Source organism: Acromyrmex echinatior, chromosome 1 (assembly GCF_024713525.1).
Source record: "Acromyrmex echinatior isolate Ae372 chromosome 1, ASM2471352v2, whole genome shotgun sequence".
Classification (NCBI taxonomy): Eukaryota; Metazoa; Arthropoda; class Insecta; order Hymenoptera; family Formicidae; genus Acromyrmex; species Acromyrmex echinatior.
This window is the reverse complement of record NC_141852.1, coordinates 28,024,893-28,047,750: the sequence shown is the minus strand read 5'-3', so window position 1 is coordinate 28,047,750 and position 22,858 is coordinate 28,024,893. Positions and strand designations below refer to the sequence as shown.

Here is a 22,858-nt window from a genome sequence, read left to right as displayed (position 1 = left end):
AGCGTTTTACAAGTGATGGGAAGTACTTTCATTAATGTATTTTTTAATGCTCATGTGAAATAAATAACATTCTTTCATTAAAAACGCTACGAATTAATTCCAACACCTAATAATTATATATCGAATATACAAAGAATCATTAAAATTTCATGTAACCATTTAACGACTGTCCAATGTAGGCAAAACTAACAAATCTTGTAATTACGTATACCATTCCGTATAATCTCTCGATATATTTGTAAGCAGGAAAAAAAGTACTTCTAGAATCGTTTTATTCAAAATATCTATTAATTGAGCCATTCAATCTCTTTAGTCAATGTTGAACTTTCATTGATACATCGTACGTTTAAAATAATAATAAACCGTTTATATATAAATACATCGGTTCGTATGTACGATACAGGAAAAATAATAACATCATTAATAACTTTGGCGTAAAAAATTGAATTAAATATAAGTATGTTCAGCGTGGTATGTATTGCTTTGCTTTATTCTAAAGCATTATAACAATGTATACAAAGTCTATCATTTTCGATGTTTTAATGACAACTTACAAATTTCGCGCAGATTTTAAATAGGATTCTTATTATTCTAATGTATGTATTATTCAAATTTCAATTAATGTTGTCTTCTTAACGCAACTTATTTATTTGACCTGGCATAGTAAACTTCGCACTTACACTAAAAACAAGGTATGTGTGAAATTAACACTCCAAACATTAAAAATAATTTTTAATCAGAGTTTCCGTTTCATTTTGAAAAGACTAAAAGTTTCCTATTTGTAATAAGAGTTCTGCTTAATAATAATCTGAAACTTAAAATTAATAGAATGCTATTTTTTATTGATATTCAAAAGATAATAGATTTCACATTGTCACCGAGCAGAACTCTTATTAAATCTGTTTTTTTATTCTTGCACTAGACTGCACTAAAACTTTTTCTCGCTTTCGCCAAATATTAAATATACATATTTCGCTTCAAGTTCTAAAAGTGTACCTATCTTACTTTAAATTCCAAAAGTGTACACTAGTTCAGCTACAAAAAATGAATCTGTTATAAATTAAGAAAAATTCTTAGTCTTTTTTCAAAATAAAGTAAGAATCAAAACTGTAAGATTTAATGTGCTAACTCATAGACACAAAAAGAAGCGCATTATAAAAGTCTTTAAAAAAAATCACAAAGATGTATCGTAAATACATATAGATATCAATTATCAAGGCAAATCGAGAAATCAGTATACTCATTATGAATTAGCATAGAAAAAAATTTTTTTTAATAAACGAAGAAAAACAAAATGTAAATGACGCATTAAACATGTATAGTATATCACAGAAAGTTTACAATACTTTTTTTTCGATGAATTTCGGAATAAAGTCTCATTGAGTATTGGTTCTTATTCATGGATCTAACCAATTACGTTCAATCGCTCTACGATTTATGAACAAGGTTGAATTCCGAAATCTATCGAAAAAGGTGTTGCAATCTTTCTGTAGCTGTACACTCATTAGCTAAAAGATTGCAAGACTTATTTTTTGAAGAATTTTGGAACTTAGTCTTGCATTTAGAGTGGTTAAATATAAATAGAGCTATCTGATCCATAAGTAAGAACTAATTGCTCGGTGAGCGGGTTGCATTTTAAAACCTATTGATAAAAGTGTTGCAATCTTTTAGCTGATAAGTGTACAACGTAAACATCATGAAAGTAAACATACAATAAATTTTTATTTGCACATCGAGTGTTAAAACGAATCGCTGTTTAGATTGTTGATGTCCAGACAATTGATATCCATTATATATGTATAAATGTATCGGTTCTAAATTACAAGTTCAGTACAATGCAATATAATAATATAATTTTAATAAATCAGTGAAACTTTATTATCATAAAAAAGTTACATAAATTTACTTAGAACTAGATCTTACTAGATCACTAGCAATTTTGTATTTTGCTTGCAATCCAATAAGTAAAAGTAAATGATGGATACATCGAAAATTATACCTGGGACATTCTTTTAAATCGGCCACCCATCCTTTTAAAATTGTATTTGGCGTAGAAAAACTATCTTGCACACAAATGTAGCTTCAAGCATAAGCTATCATGAAACTACATTTGTGTGCAAGATGGTTTTTCTACATCAAGTACAATTTTGGAATGTTGGATGCCGATTTAACAAAGAATGTCCCACCCGTATATACGTATCTATACAAAAATCAAATATATAATACAGAATATAATTTGCAATAAATTGAAATTTTGATCGTGCAAATCTATATAAAGAATGGGAATACTTATCCACGATCTGATTCAAGATTAGTCACAGAAAATACGCTCTTCCAAATTCTGTGTCTGACGATTTAACTGCCAAGTCCATAATGAAAATGATGTATTCGCATGCATCAATCTCAATTCGTTTTTTAATTGTAGAATGAATTTCCATAACGATGCATGGAAAGATGAAGACGCAGCCATGTAGTATCGCTACAAAAAAGAACAGTATCTCTACATTTAATCTAGACTAGTTTCATAGAAATATTGATAGAATTATTGTAGCAAAACTTTTCTCTATTCTAGAATCTTTTCAGTATCAATTTTTGTTCCAATAAAAGATAAAAATGTTACATACTGATCTATCTTCCACTCACTCTTTCACTTTACATACTTTACATATAAGATCACTTAGTGAATATTGTAGGTGATTAATGCAGAATGAGAATTTAAGTTTACAGCTTCACGTTGTTCCAAAACACAAACTTTTACATAGAATACCCAGATCACTATTACGAATAGATTTTGATGAAACGCATAAGTGAGTCATGCTGCCACATTTAAGAAAAACACAGAGAAGTGCAATGTGCGTGTACAAAAATTGAAAACAGAAATTAATAATTTTAATAGCATATAGTAAATACTCAAAGAAAGAATATAAAATTAATTTTTGAAAATCTCAAATCTTAACATCTTACATATCTCGTATAATTTTATAATTTTTCTTTTATTTTACTAGATATTTACTATCATACATTGAAATATAATTTTTAATTTTGATTAAATATATATAAACAAAAACTTTATAAAATTTACTTCGGTACTCAACTCACTATACAGCGCGATTATAAATACAATTTAAAAAAACTTTGTACGTTAATACTTAACAATCTTTAAAGAAAATTATTAGAATACTTTATTATCAATAGTAATGACAAAAATACTATTACAGATTAAACATTTAATAGAAATTTGCATAATTGATAAAATTTAAATGTGTGATTAACTTATAATAAAACACATTAATTTTATGATTTATTATTACCCTGGTATTCATAGATATATATAACATACATATAATGTAACACTTGATTTTTACTTAAAACCGCATTCCATCGTTATTTGTATTGAATATTTATGTGGGATATTTATGTTACAGAAAAAATATATAATTTTACACGATTTATGATTTAATATTATTGTATCCTAAATATATATGCTCATCTATGAAGCATCCGTGTAATAATACGAGGAATATCCCAAAAATAAGTTTCTCTAAATAATAGATGTTTCGTATTATCTTATTATATAGTATTATTTTATTATATAATGTTCTAGATATGTTTTGAAGAAACATTAACGAGTTCGGAATATAACCATGAGAATTTGCAGATATTCGGAAATATAAATGTCACCAATGACATTAGCCGGCTTTCATTACTAAACAGAACATGAGTTCACTTTTCGTTCTGACGTGAAATACGACATCGCTTAATTCAAAGTAGTCTGAATAAAATATTTAAGTATCAACCAAATTTCGCTATGTAATCATCTGTCTATACCATAATCGTCCGTGACTCAAGTTTAAAAAATCAATATCCTTTTCTCGATTGCATCGCTCGTGAAGTTGAAGAACCCGAAATTTACATACAACATTATCCAACAGAGGTTTTTGAGCCTTCAAGCCAGATATTTCGAGAAGTTTTTGGATTACCGAATCGTTTGAAGCATAAAAAGTAGTAATCTTTTGGTTCCGAGACGTACTGCTCGAACTGTTTCTGAATCTTCGAATTCGGAGGAATCGTTGAATCCTAGACAATATTGTCAGCCTCTTGAAATCTTAGTACTACGGACAACTATTTGAACATTATGCCATGAGGCGATTTTTGGCATGATTCAAGTATAACAACCAAAGTGTACCAAACTTTACCAGAACATTCTTGTGTCATTAGTAGTAAAGCTGAAACTAGTCGTTTAATTCATGTCTTATTTTATCTGTTTTTTCTATTACACATCACGTTCGAGTAAGAAATTATTTATAAAAAAAGCATCGAATATTTGTACGTATAAAAAAATGAACAGTTTTAGTGTAATAGTTGTATTATTACATACAGATTATCAGAATAAGCTCCATCCCTACCAACATCTACCAATATTAACCATAATACACATATTATACCAAACGATCACTAAAAATTGCCTATAGTGAAAATATACAAGCATTGCTCATCCTGGCTATACGGCGTGATGGGGGTGATCAATGAAATACCACCTCAAAAATGCAAGGAGCTTAGCGCAAAATTGTCATTACATACACTACATCTTTGTCGCTGCAATGGCAAATAATGAAGCCGAACGAAGCGATAATTGACTTTTGTCATCAAATCTGTTACACATTCCGAAGTAATATCTTCTTCGTGTAATCGATGACTTTTACATATGTTTTGATTGTTACAGTTTCGATTGTTATGACTATAAACGTGTCGCAAATAATGCGACACATAATTCTCCTAATGAAGATAAAACATAAAGTGAATGTCAATAAAGTGTTAATTGGAGTGTAAAGGAAGAGTAAGAGGGGGAATAACGCACCCATAAGAAGCGAAAATTGGAACACAAAAGAACATAAAAGAAATATTAACTAAATGTTAAAAAAAAGCGTAGATCTAAATAAAGCGTAGATAAGTTCTTCGGCAAGCACGAGCAGAATGTTCGTTAATATAAACAGAACGTTATTAAGCTGTATAGAGAAAGTAAACAGAATATCGTCGAGTTCTTATTAGACGAACGTGAATGAAATGCGATTGAGGTTTTTGATAAGAAAATGATAATATTTTGAAATATATTTCATTTATTCGATAAACATCTAAAAAAAAAGGATTATACTTTCATTTTGGAGCCCTAGGGGCTCACTTCAAAAAAATTATTTCATTCGAACACAACTAAAAAATCTTTCAATGCTACTGTCTTTTAACCCATTCTATATGATTTTTTAAATTCGAGAAATTTAACTCGCTGTGTCCCTCTGGTAGTGCCGCTCAGCGACATCTCGTTTATGTTTGTTGTACAGCTCAATGACGCTCCGTTTAAAGAAAAATTTTATTTCTATATCCTGAAAGTGTACACGCAACGTATTTGAATGCTCCGTATTCTTTGCAATAGGGATGAACGAATACAGTCTCGATAATCGATATATCAATATTTTTCCATCCAATAACCAATAAAAAGCATCGATAATTTTGTCAGTGATATTTAGTTTCAATATGAAATATTTCTATATCGATCTTCGATACGTAAGATTGTAAATACTCTTTATTAGCAAAGCTGGCCAAACGTTATTTAACAATTATAACCATGCCTGTTCCGTCCGAACGTTTGTTTTCTTGAGCGAGAAATATTTTAAATGAGTCGCGAAATCGGTTAACTTTACAACATTTGCAATAATTATTATTTTTAAATTTGCTCTCAGTCGAAGATTAGTATTTATAAAATATTTTTTTTTAACATATCCATTGCATAAAATTTTTAATATATCCATTACATAAATATTTTTTTTAAACGGAGCATAATTGAATTGTACAACAAATGTAAATGAAATGTCGTTGAGCATTATGCACCGCCACCAGAGGGACACAGAGAGTTAAATTTCTCGAATTTAAAAACATATCTTTCTTAATACATAAAATATCTTTTTATAATATATATATTATAATAAAATAAGTACATATTTAAGTAAATAACCAAGCCGGCGGTAGACATATTCATGCTCACAGAATAAAATCATACTCCCGACTTGTAGTTATTATTTTAAAGAATTCTTTAAGGTATTATTTTATAAAGTATTAATACGTATAAAAGTGTCTCAGTTATGTTATGCAAGCTATGAAGATTTCATGTCCTTTAAATTCATATATTGGGTTCGTTTGTTTTTGCGAATTGATGCTCTGTTCTCTTCTTTCTTATGTAGTCATCGAAACTTATGGCGTTTTCAGCCCGACCGTTTGCACTAAGCCTGGATTGGAAAATGCTTTGCTATTAATTGACGTTACACGCTCTATCAGTAGAAGAAATGTCATTAATTCAATCCAGATTAGTACAAATCCGATCGGGCCGAAAACGCCATTAATCTTGATAATTTTTCCCTTTGTGAAACATTTTGAATAACATCGATCTAAATATAAATATAACTATTATAGCATTTTTAACTTTGTAATATACTTTTATAACTTTACATAAAAATTTCAATCTTTTTATCAATATTGTTTATATTTTATCGATATTTTTTTATTATATTTGTATATATCAATGCTATAATTAGCGATACGTATCAATATATCAAGGTTCCGCAAACTTTTCGGAATGTTTAGGAAGCACAGATGAAATATCAATGAATGAAGTGTATCACTCCACTCTTTGCGGAATATTGTGGAGCGTTTGGAAAACGTTAATGGAAAAAAAAAAGTTTTAACTGTGTAGGAAATGTGACAGATGTATTTTTGGCACACTTTACAGAGCGTTTGGAGAAGCATATACGAATATTCAAAACTACTAAGAGTCAATAGAATCGATGAAATGTTTGAGAAATGTTAAAACTTTTCATTCACACTTCTTTGACACTTCAACAGACGTTACATTTCAACAAGGGCGATAATAATTATACATAATAATTTGTTTTTATTATAGTTTATTGTAGTATATTAAGTTTATTTATTAACTTATTATTTGCTATTATTGGCACACATTGAGTCACTATTGTCGAATTTCAGGCTTTCGGAACGTAAAATTTTTTTTTGCTGCAGGATTAATAGATCTATTTTGACAATTAGATGCACTGCACCATGGCATAATTTTACTTCACAAATAAATTAAATTGAATTAACTAGCAAACTACAAAAACCAATGTAACCAAAAGAACATGGACGTGCTATATCGTGCTCTTTCGTGTGCATTTTGGAGGACATATCCCATTGGTTGAATAGAACGACGACATCCATGGGAATGCTACTTGGATTAAGGAATCTTGTATATTTCCACCATGTATTGTGCGAAGACTATCTTAAGAGATAAGAACGATTTCAATCCGTTAAGGCGATTGCAACGATTACCTTTCGACGGTTAAGTTACGGCACTGACAAAATACTGAAGTTGGTTTTATGAAAGTTGCGTGACCGTTAAAATTTAAGTGATTAAGAGTAAAAAAAATCGATAATATATGGTGCTGCTAATTTTATAATTTATTAGTTTTATATATATATATATACGTATATATACATGCTAAAAATGTCAGATAAAATCATATAAAAATATAATATAAGAAAAAAGGTTCAAATAATTTAAAATTAATAATAAGTATAAGACTACGAGTCAAGCCAGATCTTAATGCTGTGTTATTAAAAAACAAAAGTTTTTTATTATAATAAATGTTTCGACCCCAATTGGGTCATTTTCAATATTAAACTTGATACAATTTAAAATTAACTATTCATTTGAAAGACAATAACTTGACGAAACATATGATAAGATTTAGACAACAATTATAATGATATAAAATTCATCGTTATGTATGTACCATTATCATTATGGATGTGAACATTATTCAATATATAAACATGAAAACATAGATACAGCATCATTCGGAGAAGAGAGAATGTGATAATGTAGATACATTACAACGTGTGGTGGTCATCAATGGTTATCTTATACAGTGACTTTAAAGACGTAGTCGCAAAGATTCAGAATTACACATTTAAACTGACCAATGAACCAACTCTAAGTATAGTCTAAAAACATAATTTAACAAAGAGAGAGAGAGAGAGAGAGAGAGAGAGAGAGAGAGATTATATTGATAAATAACAATTTACAAAAATAACTGTTTGTCACAAGCTACGATAATTTTCTGAATTTATACGCAAAATTTCACAATTATAAAGAAACGATTATAGAAATAAAATAGAAAATTGTATATCTAATAATAAAAGGTTATAAAAATAACATATATAAATATAAAATTAAAATTGTATATATAAAACATATCTATACTCAGAGTTGGTTCATTGATCAGTTTAAGTGTGTAATTCTGAACAGAACTTTGCGTCTTTAAGGTCACTTTATAGAGATAAAGATAACCGTTGATGACCACCAAGTATTGTAAAGTATCTACATTTTCACGTTCTTATCCAAATAATGCTATATCTATGTTTTCACGTTTATATATTGAATAATGCTCACAACCATCCATAACGATAGTGATAGTGACACACCAATAAATTTTATATATCATTATAATTATATCATTATAATGTTATCTAAATTTTATCATATGTTTCGTCAAGTTATTGTCTTTCAAATGAGTAGTTGATTTTAAATTGTATCAAGTTTAACATTGAGAATGATCCAATTGGGGTCGAAACGTTTGTTATAATAAACTTTTGTTTTTTAATAACACAACATTAAAACCTTCTCGTAGCTCTATACTTATTATTAATCATATAAAAAAAATGGTATCAGGAATGTCTTGGTACATGAAACAGCAGTTCCGCATTAAACCGGATAAATCTATTTTCAATACAGATGAAAAATTTTGTACTTGTTGTAATTACTACCAAGTTCTATGAGAAATTTCTATAGTTTTCGACATAAATTTCTACGAGAAATTTACAATAAACCAAATAAGGAGAAACTGAATCTATTTGCTTCTATGATAAATGTATATCTATTGCTTCTATAATTCCGCACTGAATTTTCATATTTATTCGTAAAACTCAGATTTGCTTGGGTATGTGAAGTTAGCATCCCAACTATAGTACTCAGGAGTTCTGATTAGAGTTCCCGTTTCCTTTTGACGAGACAAAGAGTTCTATATAATTTATAACAAGAGTTCCGCTTAATAATTATTTTTAAATAATTTTTAAAAAATGGGGTGCTAACTTCTCATCGAAAATCGAGATCGAATAGTTCTGAGTGGCTCAATAGCTTCATTTCGTGAATACCTAGAGTTCCTGATGCATAAAAAAAAATTTTGAAAAATCAAAAAAAAAATTAAAAATTTTTTAAAAATCAATTTTTAGATACAATAGTTTTGATTAGAGTTCCTGCTTCCTTTTAACAAGATGAAGAGTTCTCTATATTTTTTAATAAACTATTCGATCTCGATTTTCGAGAAGTTAGCACCCCATTTTTTAAAAATTATTTAAAAATAATTATTAAGCGGAACTCTTGTTATAAATTATATAGAATTCTTTGTCTCGTCAAAAGGAAACGGGAACTCTAATCAGAACTCCTGAGTACTATAGTTGGGGTGCTAACTTCACATACCCGATTTGCTTGCATATGAACAGTTTCAAAAGGAATTCTCATTTCAAATATCATTATTTTCCTCATAAAAACATTATCCTATTAAGCTTTACAAGGATTTCCCACAACAGTCGGCATCCGTATAAAATCTCATATTAGATATTTTCAACGTGGTTCTATGAGAAATTCACAAATAATAAGCAGAATAGCTCCTATTTTCATTTTTATATAAAAATTTTTAGTGTAAAAATAAAAATAAGAGAAATAATCTTCAATGACCTTGATCTTGATAAATGTTATCCAGGACATGATCTTGAACAACATTCAAGAGGTATTAGCTATTGCTTGAACACCTTGTGTAATGCCGGCGGTACTGTAACTTTCAATAGTCTTATAACTCGAAAAGTACTCAATGAAAAATAACTTCATTATAGTATTTTGAAAAGCTCTCAATATTAACTATTAGATACTGGAATAAAAAATTAGGTATTCCATTAAAAATAATCGATGTGATCTTGACCTGACCTTGGCGATGTCAATCAAACTAATAAGATCAGTAAATATATCTTTTTGAACCCTACAACTTTTGTCTGAGAACAATTTTTCTCAATGTCGTGTTTCCAAAATAAAAATTTCTAACGTTTTATTTTGAATATCCAGTATATACCTGAGTTTTGTTATTATTAGTTACTATTAGTATCAGACATACCGTAACATGCATATAATTAGAGAGAAACCAGAGAGTGGATATCCCAACTTTTTTCATATATCAAATCTTATAGGATAATATCCACAACTTTATGGTTCTCTTCCGTGATACTGATTATTAGACAAAGATGAACAATTAAACTTTGAAGCATATTTATATAAGCACAGAAAGTGCCTAATAGCACGGAAAAGAAATACAAAATCGTGAACATTATCCTATGGGATTTGATACACGAAAAAGGCCAGGATAATTACTTTCAGATTTCTCTCTGGTTATCGAAAAGATACTCAAAACGGTCGGCCCTGAAAAAATTTTCGTGACTATCAATAGGGCCGTCCCGGAGAGTCTGAGGATAATTGAAGAACGATAACATAATCAACAATTAATATAAATTTGCGAGTATCAACACAAATATTTGGATAATATATTATTTATACATTCATTATTTTGTATACAATATGCATAAATAAGTGCGCATACTTGTAATATTATCTCAAATAACAAAACGTTCTTTGGTATAAGAAAAGAAATAGGTGATTAGCAGAAATTTCTCTTCAATTACCATCATGTTGCTGTCACCAGGGCAATAATAATTTTATTTAGGGCAATCTAGAGGAATTATGCAGACAATGATTGTTTGCGCAAACGAGCGGAAACGCTGTAGCAAACTTATTGCCATAAATGTTGCTACAATGTTGGAAATCGTTTTCATAAAATATTTATTACTTCCATATTTCTGTCAGTTGAATGGAAATGGAGTGTTGTCGAGCAATATGCTGCACCGCCACCAGAAGGATACATCGAGTTAAATTTCTCGATTTTAAAAAACGACAAAGAATAAAAAACGCAGCATTGAAAGATTTTTCAGCTGTTCTAATGAAATAATTTTTTGAAATGAACCCCAAGAGTTCTAAAATGAAAGCATAATATATTTTTTTTTAATGTTGTCGAGTAAATGATATTTCCTGATACTTTAAAGTTTAAAATGTTATGATACTTTAAGTACGCTTGTTACGCTTACCGAGGACTTAGGGTTGCCAAGTCGAAAAAAATAATTTCCATAGATTTTGTAATAAAATTTCCCAGAAATTCTTGGAAAAAAAATACAAGAAATTTCTAAAAATTCTTGAAAAATAGAAAATTTTATGAAAATCTAGGACAAAATCACAAAATTCCTGAAAAAAATTCCCCAAATTTTTTTTTATTTTAATAAATAATACAAACTGGAGTGTAAAAAAATTATTTTATTTTAATAATAAAAGTACTTCAATAATAAATACAAATACACAAATATGCGTTATTTATATAATGTTGTGAGTTATATAACTAAAAACAAATTAAAATATATTAAAATATTTTTTAATATTATATAATTTTAGACATAAATAAACATTTTTAGAAAGAAATATACTCTTAACAAGTTTGATAAAGTAATATCACATCAATAAGTAATATCACATTATATTGAGATCACATTTACTTAATAGAAATAAATAATTCATGTTAAACATGAACTCTCTCTCCTTAAAATAACAAAACCCTTCTAAATCTTGGCTAAGTCAGCGCGAGGTCTTGGAGGTGCGCAATAAATCTTTTACAAATAATTTTGTTAATCCATACGATGTGTTGATATCATCTTTATTTGAAATTTTGAAAGTTTCGATTCTTTTTGGAATCTTCATCGGCAATCTTCTTAAATCATACTAGATTTCGCGAACGTTCGATCTTGAAAATTATAAGGTAAATCAAAACTAAGCAATAATAAATTTATCTTATAATTTTATTCACAATATTAATGCGACGTTTAAAAATTTTGATTTGTAGTTTAGTTTTTCTTTTTGACTCACCAATTCATTTATTAATTTATATTTGTAACTATTCGGTCATTAATTCCTGTATTTAATTATATTTGCAACTTTTACAATGATTATAAATTACTACATAACTTTAAGCATAATGTTAATTCGATGCGTTTAAATTTTGTATATTCTAGATTTTCGTTTTGACGCTTCAATTCTTGTATTAAATTATGTTTTAAACTATTACAATAATTTTCTATTCTTATATTTATTATATCTATGACATTATATATGTTAAATATGTTGCATACGTCATATACGTTAAAATCAGCAACTTAATAGGAATGTACTGTCTTTATATTTTATATTTATTATGACTTATTGTTTTCCGTCGATCTGACCTTTGTCAATTTTAACGTTTCGTTAAACATATGAGCGGTAACCGGTGACCGACGACCGTGACAAGTAATCTGTTGAAATTCATTAGAGAATCTCTACAACATATAATTTTATAATAATTTCATAACAATTGTGTTGTAACTTTCTTTCGTATTTACAAAATTATTTCCTGATTTTTTTCCTTAAATATTGGAAAAGTTTAAAATTTTCAGTAGATTTCGACTAAAATTCTGTTTTCCTATCAATTCATCAAATTTCGTTAAATCTCGGGAAAATTTCTCGAGACTTGACAACCCTGCGAGGACTTCGATCACGTTTCATTCACGTTTGGAGAGTTCGACAACGCTCGTTCAGTTAAAATGCCGCCAGATTACTGACAACTTATGGAAGTAAGATTTTAGACGGAAACTGTTACCATCAAGTTGCTCATAAGAATTAGTAGCAATAAAAGTCGACAATCTAATAGGCAAAATCGAAAGTCATTTTCTTAAATATTGAAAGCAACTTAAGCAAAGCAGTTTCAAGCAAATTGACAGCAATCTGTAAGCAACCTGCTAATTGGGTATAATATCTTATATATTACTGCACTTTTTTCTCTACAATAATCATCTCTATCGACAATCGAACTCTGTAGCACTAAAATTACAATTTGAAATAAAAATCATGTATTATTGAGTTTTAAATATATATGTATACATGTTTTCTAATAAATCATAAAATTAGTATTATATTAATTTTTTACTCTTAATTACTTAATAAGAGATACAAGTAATGGCCGTAACGTTCAAAGCTAGATTTTTAATGCTTAAATAATTCAATCTGAATTTCTAGTAATACTTCATCGATGATAATAATCAAGGCCAATTTAAACAATAGATATATTTGGCCTTAAATATAGCCGTTCCTATTGCTAACATTTAATATCAATTTTTCAATCAAATTTTGATTAATAATCGAAGGAATCTATATAGAAGATTGTGTTTCAAGAAAATATATACAAGAGAATATTAAAAAGAAGATACTAGAATAGAGAGGTTTTACCATATAAATAAATAGCCTAAATAAGAAGCATTGCACTATATTGAGCATACTTAACGAAAATATATATTAAACGTTTCTTTTATTGGCTGATGCTCAACATATTGTACGGATCAATTTGGCCAAGTTTATTTTCTCGCGAATAATATTTGAAATTTTCTATTTTTTATGTATATGGATCATTCCACGTTAAATAGGCTGTCCTCCCATCTAGCAAACTAAATATAATTTATAGATACCCTATGACTTTCATGTCATAGAATGCGTCAATCCATTACGCGACAAGAGACAACTGAAAAGTTTAATTGGAAGCGTCTAATTGGTTATCGTCTTTTACTACGTGTAATGTTTACTGCACACTCGACACAATAAATGATGAGCAATGGGCGATATCCAATGAAAGCTCTGTTTTTTCACGTGACAATACAAAATAGAGCTCTTACTGGATATCACTCATCGTCCAATGTGCAGCAGGCGCGTCCTACGTACAATAGGTATCAAAATTTAGGTTGAAGCTTCCAGTTTTTGATGCTATGTAGCAATTTTTAACAATATTAATTATGGTTACAATACAAGGGAGCCAGTCCTTTGATCTTGACATATGTTGTCAAATTCATGACCTTAAGCGACCTTCAATAGGTTTTATCCAACGCTCGTTATTCGTTAAAAGTTATTAATAAAAGAAATTTAAGAAATATTGTCTTATTTCTAGTATATACAATATTAAATACTATTATACCTTACACCCCTTACTTATGGGGCATAATAATTTTCAATGCGAAACGACTTCCACCCCACCTACCCTCCTCTTTAGGGGCGCACGACTTCCACGCGAATATTTATTCATTTTACTATTATATATTTTAAAAAATAGCTTTTTTGGGAGTCACCAAAAATCTCTTTAAGGGCTTTTATTTTTACCTAAAATGAACCTTTGCAGTTTTATCAAAATCGGAGGGATTTGATTTTTTGGAAGTTTATCCAAAATTTTATTTTTCAGTAATAAAGAACATAAAAAAATAGTAAGGTCTCTTTGAAATCGATTTGAAAATGCAAAAGCCCTAACATATAAAAACAATATACATTATACCAGTAGGACACAAAGATTTAATTATTAAGAGATCTTCTTCAACTCTAAATGGTATAACTTTCAGTATTAAAATTTGCGCATTACAAAAGCGTTTGTATTATAATAAAAAATTAAAATTGGATTGAACAAAAAAAGATTTTAATTAAAAGAATAAAAATTAAATTACAAAAAATTGAAACATAAATAATTTTCAATAAACAAATAAAACTTGAAAAGATATAAAGAAGAAAAAGTAATACTAGCTTTGAGAAGTAATTCAAAGATAGACTTAACCTTATATAAATGCAGAAAGCTAGCTTTTTGTTTTTATAACAAACTATTAAAAATCAGTGTTAATAAATGATATATAGTTAATGTTGGAACGTATTTAGGTAAAAGTATCTAGATATTATATCTAGATAGTTTAGTTGCACCTAAGGTCGCGGTTTAATTCACGCTCACAACGCTTAAAAATCATTTCATCCTTGTTGTTTGGCAAATGTTAAACGAAGACAAACGATGCTCGTGAGCGTTGTCAGCAAGAATCGGATCACGGCCTAAATATATTACCTAGATCCTACGGACGGAGATACCCATATTCGTATCTAATACTTTTTGGTATGGTACCTTTTAAGTTTTAGGTACATAAGTACAAGGTACTTATACATTTTATTTTATGTCATATTGGAAACTTAATTTTTTATTACTGTAATCATCTTTCTTCTCTAATTCTTAACTTTATACAAATATTTGCTTTTATTTGTTTCACCACCTGGGAGAAAAAGTTTTACAAAATTATGTAATTTCATATTAGTTATATAAAATTATATATAATTATATACAGTGTCCCCGACTTACGGGATCGCCTCTCACGAGCTGGTTCAGCGAACTGAACTGAATCGAAAAGTCCTTTACCATTTATAAACGATCGCGACCAATGGGCGTATACTTAGTGATAGTCCGCGCCGTGCTTATTTAATGATATTTAGAAATTAATGTCTCCTGAAGTATTAGCAAAAATTGTAAAAGATTTTCCAATTTAGTTCAGTCCGCTCTACCTCCTCATAAGAAATGATCTCGTAGATCGGAGACATCCTATATATGAAACATGCTCATATTTGAATACATATTCTATATAGGATGTCCCCGATCTTTTATTCCTGATATGTAATTATATTTAATTTTACATAATTTTACACAACATATAACTAATATGAAATTATATAATTATATAAAACATTTTTTCCGGGCACCTAGATAATTTTAATTCCTAGTATTTAGTGATTGGCAACTAAAGAACCTCGTAGAAAATTAGAAAGAGAATAGCAAACTGATGACGCGACGTCGGTCTTCTTTGGTTCCGAGCACTAAAGCTCTATAGAATCAATTATGGATGTAGGAATACACAGATTAGAGAAGAACAATTTGTAATATGACGAATTGCGATTTTTCCTGCATCTATAATAAACTCTACAGAGCTTTGGTGTTTGAGACCAAATCGAAATAATTTTTTTCTTAAGACGGAATCGAGAAAAGTGAAAAATTTTATGTATGTATGTGTGTAGATAAAAAATTTTCATCTTTTACGTTACTCTAGGGGAAAAATTATATGAGTGATCTCCTGAGGAGACAGCGTCACGTGACCAGTTTGCCACGCTGTTGCTATCGATAATCCATCGCGATGACGTATGTACGTACAATTACAATTTTCATTATCCAAATTCAACTATTTTAGTACCTACACAAGTAGTAGATTTATATAAAATAAAATTAGTCTATACGCAGCTTGTTGTTTTTGACTTTTCATCATCGAGACATTCTTTTAAAACAAACAAATAATTAAGTATTAAAACAAACAAACAAAACATAATATATTTTACGCTGTTTATATCTTTTTTTTTTCTTATTTTCTTTATTTTTTGCTCTTCTCCATTTTTCTTTTCTTTCTTTTTTTAAGTATCTAAAAAGTACTTAACTTTCGGATATTTCTTTCTTGACTAATGTCTATACTTAGTAATTATAAAAAAATGTATCTGTACTTATACCTAAATATTTTTTTCACGCAATACTTATACTTATACCTAGATACCTTTTAAATGATCTGTTCCAACACTGTGTACAGTTATGCAATACATAATTTCATAAAAATGTCGTATTAATAAAAAAGTGTTTTTAAAAATAATACAACTTACAAAAATGATACAACTATTTTCATCTTTTAAAAATGGATATTAGTAGAAACTAAATGTTTATTTGCAAAGGGAAAACAATTATGAAAAATGACAATTTTTTTTTTTGGCTACTTTCGCGCAATTCAAACATTATTAATTTTACATTCAACATATAAAATTACATTGAAAATGATCATTGTACTTTATTTTCAAAAAATAGTGGAGATTGGACAAACGAAATCATGAAATAACTATATTGCATCGGAAACTAGAAGCTTCATAAATTTTGGTATCCTATATTGCTCTACAAATTACATTTGGTTTTATTATAGTTTTCGAGAAAATGTGGACCATTTGACGTGAAATCAAGGGAATAATCCGCCATATGTATATTTGATAATATATTTGATAATATATAATCAAATATATACACGGTATCCCAAAACTGACGATACATACTTTAAAGACAGACTTTTTTTATAATATTTTAAGACAATAAGTCCAATATGAAAATGTTGAAGCTATAATGGTTTTTAAATCAGAAAATGAAAAAATTACGAAAATTTAAAAATTACGAATGACAAGATTAAAATTTCGCGCTAGGGATGGCAAGTTAGTCGATGTGAAGGTAGCTTTATGCCTTTAATGATAAGAAAAATCAGCATTTCACAGTTCATACCGACCATCTTTCTATTCTTGAGCGCGCGAAATTCGAGCTCTGTCATTCGTAATTTTTAAATTCTTCTCCTATTGAAAACTTTCCTAGCGAAATTTTCATATTAGATTAATCGTCTTAAAATATTACAAAGAATGTATTTAAAATATTAGTAGTTTTGGGATGTATATACACTGTTGTGTATATACTATATATACATAAAAAATGTATTTGACAAATATCTATCTTATTTCAATATTTTTTAAATTTATATTTAGCAATGTCATTAGCAAAACTTAAAACGTAATAAAATCGATGATTTAGTCGATTTTTTTCATATTTTGTAAATTATAATTAAAAAAGTCAATAAAACTAATAAATGATATATTCAGATCATATTATGTGAATACTGATTGATATTCACATTATATGATCTTAATATATCATTTATTGGCTTTATTGAGTTTTTCTATTATATTTTACATAATATGAAATCATCAAGAAATCGATTAAATTATTGATTCCATTTAAGCTTTGCTGATTACTTGTTAGTAAAAGATAAAGCTTGTAATAGTTGAAGCTGAATCTTAAGTGTTTAAATATTCTCGTACGAATTTACAGAATTTACATATTATACTATATACGTTATTTGAACTGCGCGCCGAATTGATTTTTCAGACGAAAGTTGCGTTCAGAGAGACGCTATTAGCGCTATTTGTGTAATTCTATCCTTGTTTTATGTCTAATAAACAATAAAGATGGAATGACAGAAGTAATAATACCGAACGCATCATTAGAGACAACTAAACTACTATAGTAATATCAAATTAAATTAACAAGCAATTTAATAATTTGATACTTAATTAAGGATCCTATTAGAAAGATCTTAACATGCTGAAAATCTGTACATAAATTTATTGCGAAAAATATTATCTCGGAAATCGAACCTGAATCTCTCAGCAGTCTGTACGAAAATTCTATTACTTTGGTGGTCTAAAGGCTTAAAGCCCCGTCTAGATAAATTGCAACATGCAAAACGCATTCGCATTCGCATTCGCAACAACCATTAGTATCATTACCGTATTTCTGATTGGCTATCGTAAGTGCGAATATGAATGTGATTTACGTGCTGCGACTTGTTTAGACGAAACTTAAGATGCTCACACGGAAGATCTCTCACTAAGAGATCCGGATTCGACTCCCGAGATAATATTTTTCGTAATAAATTAATTTACTTTTTAGTTGTTCAGCATATTAAGATCTTTCTAAGAAATTTCTAAGATGCCTGATTAAGTATCAAATTATTAAATTGCTTATCAATTTGAGATATTACCATAGTAGTTAAGTTGTGTTTCTAAGTCTGAAAAATCAAATCAGCGTGTAGTTCAAGTGACTACATGTATTGCATACGACTGTAGTATTCACATGGAAATATTTAAGTACCTAAGATCCAGCTGCGACCATTACAGGCTTTATCTCTTATTTGTTGTATATTCAATAAAGCTAAACAAATTGGTCTTCATAATAAATTTAAAACGCATCGATTTGCACATATAGAAAGTATTACTCTATTTATTATATAATAATTTCAAATGCGTTGATTGGTTGTGGAAAGAGAAATTCTTTGTCCTAACAAATTTAAAAAATTTATTCTACAAGTGAAATAATAATCTAAGCTCGAATTCCTCATGTAAGGACATTGTTTAGACAATTTTTTATTAATCCGCCATATTTCAGAATAAATACAAAAAAATTTTATTTTATTTATTTTACAGATCTATTATGCTAATAATATTATATATAAAATGTTGAATTAAATTCATCTTTTTAATAACAACTCTTATAAAAGAAATTTGTCATTAAAAAATTAAAAACAAATTTGAATGTTTTTTAAAAACACATCATAACTTGAAAATCGCAGAATGTATATCCAAATTCTTATTCGAGAAATTCTATTCTAAAACGAGGTATTCTTAACATTAATTTGTAAAACAGTAAAATCTTTCTATAATGGGTTTTTTACAATAAGTCTTAACTTTATCTTTAAATCTTAAGCTGTAAGAAATTGACCGATCATAAACGATTATTCTTCTTACATTCGACTGTGATTGGCCATTTTTTATGGCTTAAGATTTAAAGCTTAGGTTATGGCTTATTGTAGAAAGCTTATTACAAAAAGATCGGAATTGAGCTTCCCATATTCTGGAATTTTTCAATCTGTACTCTTATTTCAATAGTATATAAAATTAAAATGTCATTGTGTATCCTTTCGAATGTTTTCCAAATTAAGGCATGCTCACTTGATTATGTAGCGAATGTATAGTGAAAGAGCATGCAATAGAAGAATTCCAGTTTATCGAATGACAGTTATTTAAAAATTCAAAAATGCACAATATAATGCGTGGTCTACAATGGTATCAGTAATGGATGAGGCTGTAAGAGTAAAAAATTGATCAATCACAGTCGATTATTCTTCTCACATTCAACTGTGATTGATCAATTTGTTACTTTTACAATTTCATCCATTACTGCTATCATTGTAGATCACACATTAGAGCTTTGTCTATATTATATATATTTCTCTTTCAAATCTAATATTTAAAAAATTTTATCGAATTTGAAAGCATACTTCCTAAAAAAAAAAAAAATCAATAGGAAAAAAGATATTTATTTTTTATATAATTTTGATAATATGTATAGTTTTAAATAGAACTTATTAAATTATCAATATTTTGATACCTTAGGGAATGACAATTTTTTTCAAGACAAATTCTCTTGTATAAAACAAAAATTTCTTAATTCTTGTTTAATTTCTTAGCATATCCTGTTTTTATTTTTAATTTGTTACAATTATAAGTTAAAAGACTATCAATTTTATCAAAAGATTAACTAAAAGAGAGATCAGAATATCTCATGATTAGAACACCTCACATACATACGAGCTATCAGTTGTAAAAAAGAAAGAAAAAAAAACACTAGCTCTATTTCTATGTCTAGCTGACACGTACGCATGTACGTATACACTCACGCATGAATTTTTAATATTTGACTTTCGCCTTAACTTCCTCCGCGACGCCACCCCATTTGAGCTTGTAAACACGTGAACGCCACTGTATGAGAGGATCCAAGACAGCCTGAAGGAAAAGGTATGGTCTTGTGATTTCGCTGAGCAACCAACCACATACAAACTCAAGTTTGTTAAAAGGCAGCGGACCGTTTTGCACTACACACAGTAACGTCCAATCGAACATAAACCATAAAAGTATGTGTACCAAATAAAATACTAAAGAATCCCACTCGAACAAGACGCTGGCCGCCCAGGAAGCGAACCCACCCAGAACGAGGCACTCACTCAACGGTTCGAGAACAATGGTGGTAGGCAACATTGCTACCCTTAATTTAGCCCATCGTCGTAGTCGCGCTTGGAAGGAATCGACCGCGCAGTGGCCACTGTTCTGTAGCGCCGGCTGCGAGGAGACGGTGATGCGCCAGCCGCGGTCAGTCAACGATTTCGCGTAAAAAAAATCCTCTGCAAGATAGATGCCGAACGCTTTTAGACCACCGACCTCGTCCAATGTGAATTTTTTCAGGAGTGCTGACATACCGGTATGACAGTTTATCCTGAGCATATCTGCAGCTAGATACATTCGTGACTGCACCGTACCGAAAAAGATCTTTTCGTACGCGGCGGCGAAACCTTCGCGGTCACAGGTAAATGGCATCTGATGAACTAAAGCCACTCTATCCGTCATATGATGGACCATATCTAGTAGAGTGTCCTCCTTCATGCGTATGCCACTGTCGCTGATCAACACGAGTTCGTACTTGGCAGCCTCGTATGCCGGCTGCATGTTGTTGATCTTTGGATTTACCCCTACTTTACAACCACCAACGAAGAGCGTGGCCTCGACTTCCGGATACTTTTCGACAAGCTTGCGCACCAGCATCAGCACGGGATCGGAGTCATCCTCGACACAAAACAGGAGCTCGTATCGGGGATACTCCATGGTGAAGAAGGTTTCGAGATTACCGAATAGATTTGGGTCAACCCCCATCAGAGGTTTTATCACGGACACTCCTGGCAGCGGTGTCTCGTAACTCGGAGCCTGATTCATCTTCCGATGCAGCTTCCAACGACCGGTAATTAATGCCAGCACATGAACCATCCACATACCCGACCAGAATATCATGAAAAATATCGCGAACCCGTAGAGAGTATATAACATGGAGTTCATTTTCCAAGGAGCAAGAGAGCGAGGGCTTTAGGCCACCGCAATCTAGCGTGCCGGCGTGTTCAAACCGGCGGCACCTCCTTCCTTCTTTTTGTCCTGCTTTCTTTCCACTATTTCTTGCCTCGACCGAGTACCCTCGTGCGGACACATCACGAGAATCTTCGCCCCAGGTCGAGTGACGCGCCCTACTGATCGAGCATCACTGTCGTTTTCATAGTACGACGGCGGCGACGGCGACGACGACCACGACGACGACAACGACGGCAACGTGCTCGCCTCTTGCAACACATTCACGCTCCGGTCCACTCCAGCTCGCTTAAACTACGATAACCTCTTTGACTCGCACCAACGAGCGCGTCAACTGCGCGATTCGTCCGTATTGAGGCAACTTGCTTCTTGCTCAGGATGGGATTTCATCTTCCATCGACAAGCGAACGATATAATTAAACCGTGATTGGATCGCATTGTCGTTATAGATTTCACCGCCTCAAATACGTCACTATTCCCCGCAATCGCGTTTCATATCATTGATACTCTTCCTTTCTATCGACACTAGCAAATCGCGCACCGTCATAACTCTTGACGTTCTTGGGTCGCTCGAATCAAACTTGGTTACCTTATTCTTCGCGCTTGGTATCACGCGAATCAAACAAGAGAGAGAAAGAAGGAAGAGTGGAGAAGGAGATAAAGAGGAAGGAGGAAGTGAGAAAGAGAGACTTTCGGAAGCGAAACGAAACGATCTGTCTCACCACAGAATGCTTCTTGATGTGACCAGATGCGACGCGCGCAATAACATGTCTCATCGACTATCTCCCCTCTCTTATCTTTCTTCCGTACGTAGAAACCAGCACCTTTATTTCGTAACGAATGACTCACTAATATCTGACGCGCATTCTCTCGTATTGATGTATATACACTTGATACGTATATATCGCTTCTCGATTATTTTCAATTATCGAGAGAAAAATATTCCGTGTCGATGATTCGGATTAGCAGCACGCACGCAACGATTCGTGGAATGCGTGAGGGAGAATCCAGCCCAGCTCTGCGCGCTCAAACTTGTAGTAAGCCCACTTTTGAGCGTTTTGCGACAAATATATCTCGTAATACTCAAAATTTCGACAGTCGAACTTATATTCATCCAATACTATTTTTAAAAAATTTTATCGTATTACTCTACAACTAAGCAGTTTCTGCTGTTAGTTGGATGTCGGATAACGAATAATT

General features: G+C 30.4%; 1 protein-coding gene across 1 annotated transcript; it reads right to left on the bottom strand.

Moving 5' to 3' along the window:
* Window positions 1–255: 255 nt before the first annotated feature.
* Window positions 256–22,858, bottom strand: GlcT (ceramide glucosyltransferase). The gene is made up of 2 exons (XM_011059664.2): window positions 20,428–22,858; window positions 256–2,479 (listed from the first exon to the last, which is right to left on the bottom strand). The coding sequence occupies exon 1, from the start codon at window positions 21,632–21,634 to the stop codon at window positions 20,438–20,440; it is 1,197 nt and encodes a 398-aa protein (XP_011057966.1). The 5' UTR covers window positions 21,635–22,858; the 3' UTR covers window positions 256–2,479; window positions 20,428–20,437.